Source organism: Vigna angularis, chromosome 4 (genome assembly GCF_016808095.1).
Source record: "Vigna angularis cultivar LongXiaoDou No.4 chromosome 4, ASM1680809v1, whole genome shotgun sequence".
Lineage (NCBI taxonomy): Eukaryota > Viridiplantae > Streptophyta > Magnoliopsida > Fabales > Fabaceae > Vigna > Vigna angularis.
Window position 1 is genome coordinate 9,472,674 of NC_068973.1, and position 3,780 is coordinate 9,476,453.

The 3,780-nt window shown below is 30.8% G+C and overlaps 1 protein-coding gene across 1 annotated transcript; it reads right to left on the reverse strand.

The window, feature by feature from the left end:
* Window positions 1–376: 376 nt before the first annotated feature.
* LOC128196190 (CLAVATA3/ESR (CLE)-related protein 45) lies at window positions 377–667 on the reverse strand. The gene has a single exon (XM_052876422.1). The coding sequence runs from the start codon at window positions 665–667 to the stop codon at window positions 377–379; it is 291 nt and encodes a 96-aa protein (XP_052732382.1).
* Window positions 668–3,780: the final 3,113 nt, after the last annotated feature.

The following is a 3,780-nucleotide window of genomic DNA, read 5'->3' on the forward strand; positions in this document are numbered from 1 at the left end:
ATTTTTCCATACTTTATAGAACCTATATCAGTGTAGCAGTAGATAGACAGAGAAATTGTGTGTGAGGGAGAGAGAGAGAGAGCGAGCGAGGGAGGGAGAAATCCACTATATTCTGTATTTGATAGCTAACAATATCATGAAACTATCTAGCTATTCTTCAATGCCTGACTTCTTTACAAAATGTTTTCATCAGCAATTCTTCACCTGACAGATAGACTCAACAAAACTAAAAAATGGGGAAGAAAAAGAGCATCGAAAGCCGACCAACCTCATTAAGAAACTGTTAAACGAAGCAAAGAACAATCTTGGCATTGGGGAACTCACTTGTCATTCTCAGAAAAGTAAAAAAGGGACAAAACCACAGCATGTTGAGTTGTTAACATCGATTGTGAATTGGATCAGACCCTTTTCGAACCGTCCTTTTGTTTGATTGATTAGGATCAAATGTCAATGAAGGTGCAGGTGCCAAATCCAACTGTGATTGTGATTGCAAGTTCTCCATTGCAACAGCCTTTAGGACACGAGCTATTTGAGCAAGTGGTGATTGCCTCTGATCCCATCTCAGAGCAAGATCTTTGCTTCTGAGGCCAGAAACCATGCCTGGTTGAGAAGCTAAAATCCCAACACAGACTAAAACAAAGAACCCTCTTAAAGACAAGAAACTCATCTCTTTTGCTGTGGAAAATTTGGAGGAAGAAAGGCCTTCTGAGGTTGAAGCAAAGAAGAAAAGGTGGTGGGTCTGAAACTGAGTGTTTATCTCTCCTATTTCTTACTGGTATCTCATAGCAGCACAAGAAGCCTAGAACATGTAGGGAAGTTTAAGATTCAGCCCAATCATAAGGAAATTGTATATAAGCAATATATAAGGCTGATTTAGATGATTGACACTGACAGGTTTGAATAAAAGTTAATTGGAACAATATCCTTGGGAAGCCAAGTATCTTTCCATTCAGTTTCCCTAGATCCCCATCATTTGTTTTCCTCTTTTTCACCAAACAAAGACCCAAGAAGCTCCCTCTTCAAACACTTTATTAGCCTGACACGTCATCTTCCCTTGCTGACATGTTCTTCTAACATATCCTCAAGACATCTATGCCTATAAGAGGAATCAGTCCTCTGCATCTTGCTTATTCAATTAGCCGCATTCATTCTTTTTTCCTGAGATGTTACATGCAAGAAAACTAATCTACTAAATTATACTTTTAGAGAAATATATTTTAAGCTTAAATCAATCTTAAAAAATCATGTAAGTAATATATTCATTTATATATATTTTAAGAATTCTCATTTTATATCTAAATATGAAATTTCTATTACATTATTAACAAGTGAATTGATAGGTTTAATAAACAATAAATCTTAAAATAAATTTCAAATGATTCTAATATATAAGATTTGCAGGTGAAAACTAATCTTATATTTACTTAATTGAGATTTCTAACCTACCCTCACTGAATATCTAATGGAATAGAAAAATGATTTTGATCCAAAACAAACCTCCACCCAAAAAAACCGTTTTTCTTTAATTGGCAAGAGCATCTTCAATGTGCAATCACAAAAGAGTAGTTTAATTCGATTTTAGTAAGTCCTATAATACTACATGAGATTTTAGAATTTGAACAAGTTTTCTCTTCAGTGCAATTATCAACTCGACTTATATAAATTCATGATAAAATATCAATTAACATAGATATACATCAATTTTCACATATTTAATCTCGTGTCGAAGAGTTTACTTTTAAGTTTAAATTATTCAAAGTAGCTGACCAAATATTCTAAATGACTTTTACTACTAACACACTCTCAGAATAAAAATAAAAAACACTCAATCATAATTTTTTTTCCCTTCAAACTTAATTCTAATCAGAATTAACTTTACAAAATGAACTTCATTAAAAGATTCTTTAATAAGAAAACCAGAACAAAGAGCAATTAGCATTCATAGCATCAACTTTTCTTAAGTAAGAGGTGGTCCAAATTAATGGTTACATGGCAAGACTAAAGATAGATGCCAGTAACACGTTTAAATATATCTTTGGATACATTATTTTATAAGAATGGAGAAATATAAGAAAATAAAATAAAATTAGATTACTCATTCTTTTGGGCTTAAGATAATTTTATAAAGAGGTTTCTTTCATTTCTTTTGTTAATTATTTTCATATAAAAATATTTATTAAGAAAAATGTGTAAAAGTATGTTTAGAATGTTAATGCAACAGACAGAAGAAAGGCATTAAAAGTAGAGAGTTTTGGAAGAAGGTAGGGAATGGCAGTGACTCCATGAAAAACGAAGCAACCAATAACAGGCTTTGATGTTGAAGCACTTTCTTTAAGCCAAGAGTCTTTAGAATTCCAAGCTCTTCATTCCATGCAATGAAAATGCTAGTCTTGGTTTTTAGTGCTCAATGGATTTCCTTTATGCTTTTCTTCTAATCTGTATGTATTGCCTAGATTCAAAACACTTCTATACCCAACTCAATCAAAAAAAGTACACAAATGTACAATTGTACCAAAAGTTATTCAATGAAATTATCACATCTCTGCAACTCAACCAATATTCAATTCTCCTTATTTTCTTCCAAAATCTAATAAAATCTAAAGAACTTAAAAACATGTCACATAAACAATTAAAAAAAGTTTATATTATTATAAATTCAAGTGTAAGATTAAGTTTTATGAGTATATATGAAAAAATTAAGCATTATATAAAAATATACCTACAAACTCATTACATTAAAAAGTTTTAGATTGATTGGATTGAGCTTATGTACAATTGATGTTATCTGTCTTTTTATGAATTCAGTGTTTTATAAGAACATGTTTTGTAGCTTCTAAATCCAGTATTTATGTTCCTTCTTAATTTTCTGGCTTATCCATGAGAACCATACTCTCATCTCTCAGTTTTTTTCTTTTTCTATTATATAAATTTATGTGGTTTCACTCTTGATATGTTTAATGAAGTAATAACGGTGAAAGAGGAAAGAAATTTAGGGAAGTGAATTGAAGAATATAGGCAAATAGGTAAGGAGTAAGATATTCTTTCTGACCACTTTAGAGCTGTATTAAAGTAAAAGAAATATCTGACCGTTTTCTGAAGGAGAAAAGTAAAAGAAATAAGTGAACTGTTGCTTTCAAAAACAAACCTTCTCTAGCGAATACAGCTTTTAAGATTCATCAATGCTAATATACTTTCTCAACCATAGCTGGTTTTTGAACCAAATCATTCTAGCTTATCACATAGGAATTCATACCTTAAAACACCAATGTTATAATCTATTTACAACCCTTCCCCCAACATGACAAATTCTTGTATATTAAACTACCATGATTTAATCAATTTTTACGTTATATATAGCTGAGTTTTATTAACTTGATCGTAATTTGAAAAATAATCAAAATTGTCTGCACTTTATTCTATCCTCCTCGCGCCAGTTTGGACCAGTTTCACCAAGAATAAGAAAAACAAGAGACCCACACAACAGAGTAATGGTATAACAAGTTCCTATTAGAATGGTTTTCATTGTTTTCAATTGTTAGAATGATTGGTCCTGAAAATCCAAAAACCATAAAAAATCATCTCTAAAAAATTACTGGTACTTACTTGCACATAATTATCATAATCTTTATGAAAGGGCTACAACAGAACATAGAAAAACTGGACATTGAGCCAGTTTTTATTAATATTTCAAAAGAAACTTATGTGACCCTCAACTTTTATGTACTGTTAAATTAAATTTTCTAAAATATTGAGGTGGATAAATTAAATTAAAATTTTAAT

Coding starts and splice junctions, on each gene's coding strand:
- LOC128196190 (XM_052876422.1), bottom strand. CDS start 667: ATGAGTTTCTTGTCTTTAAGAGGGTTCTTTGTTTTAGTCTGTGTTGGG.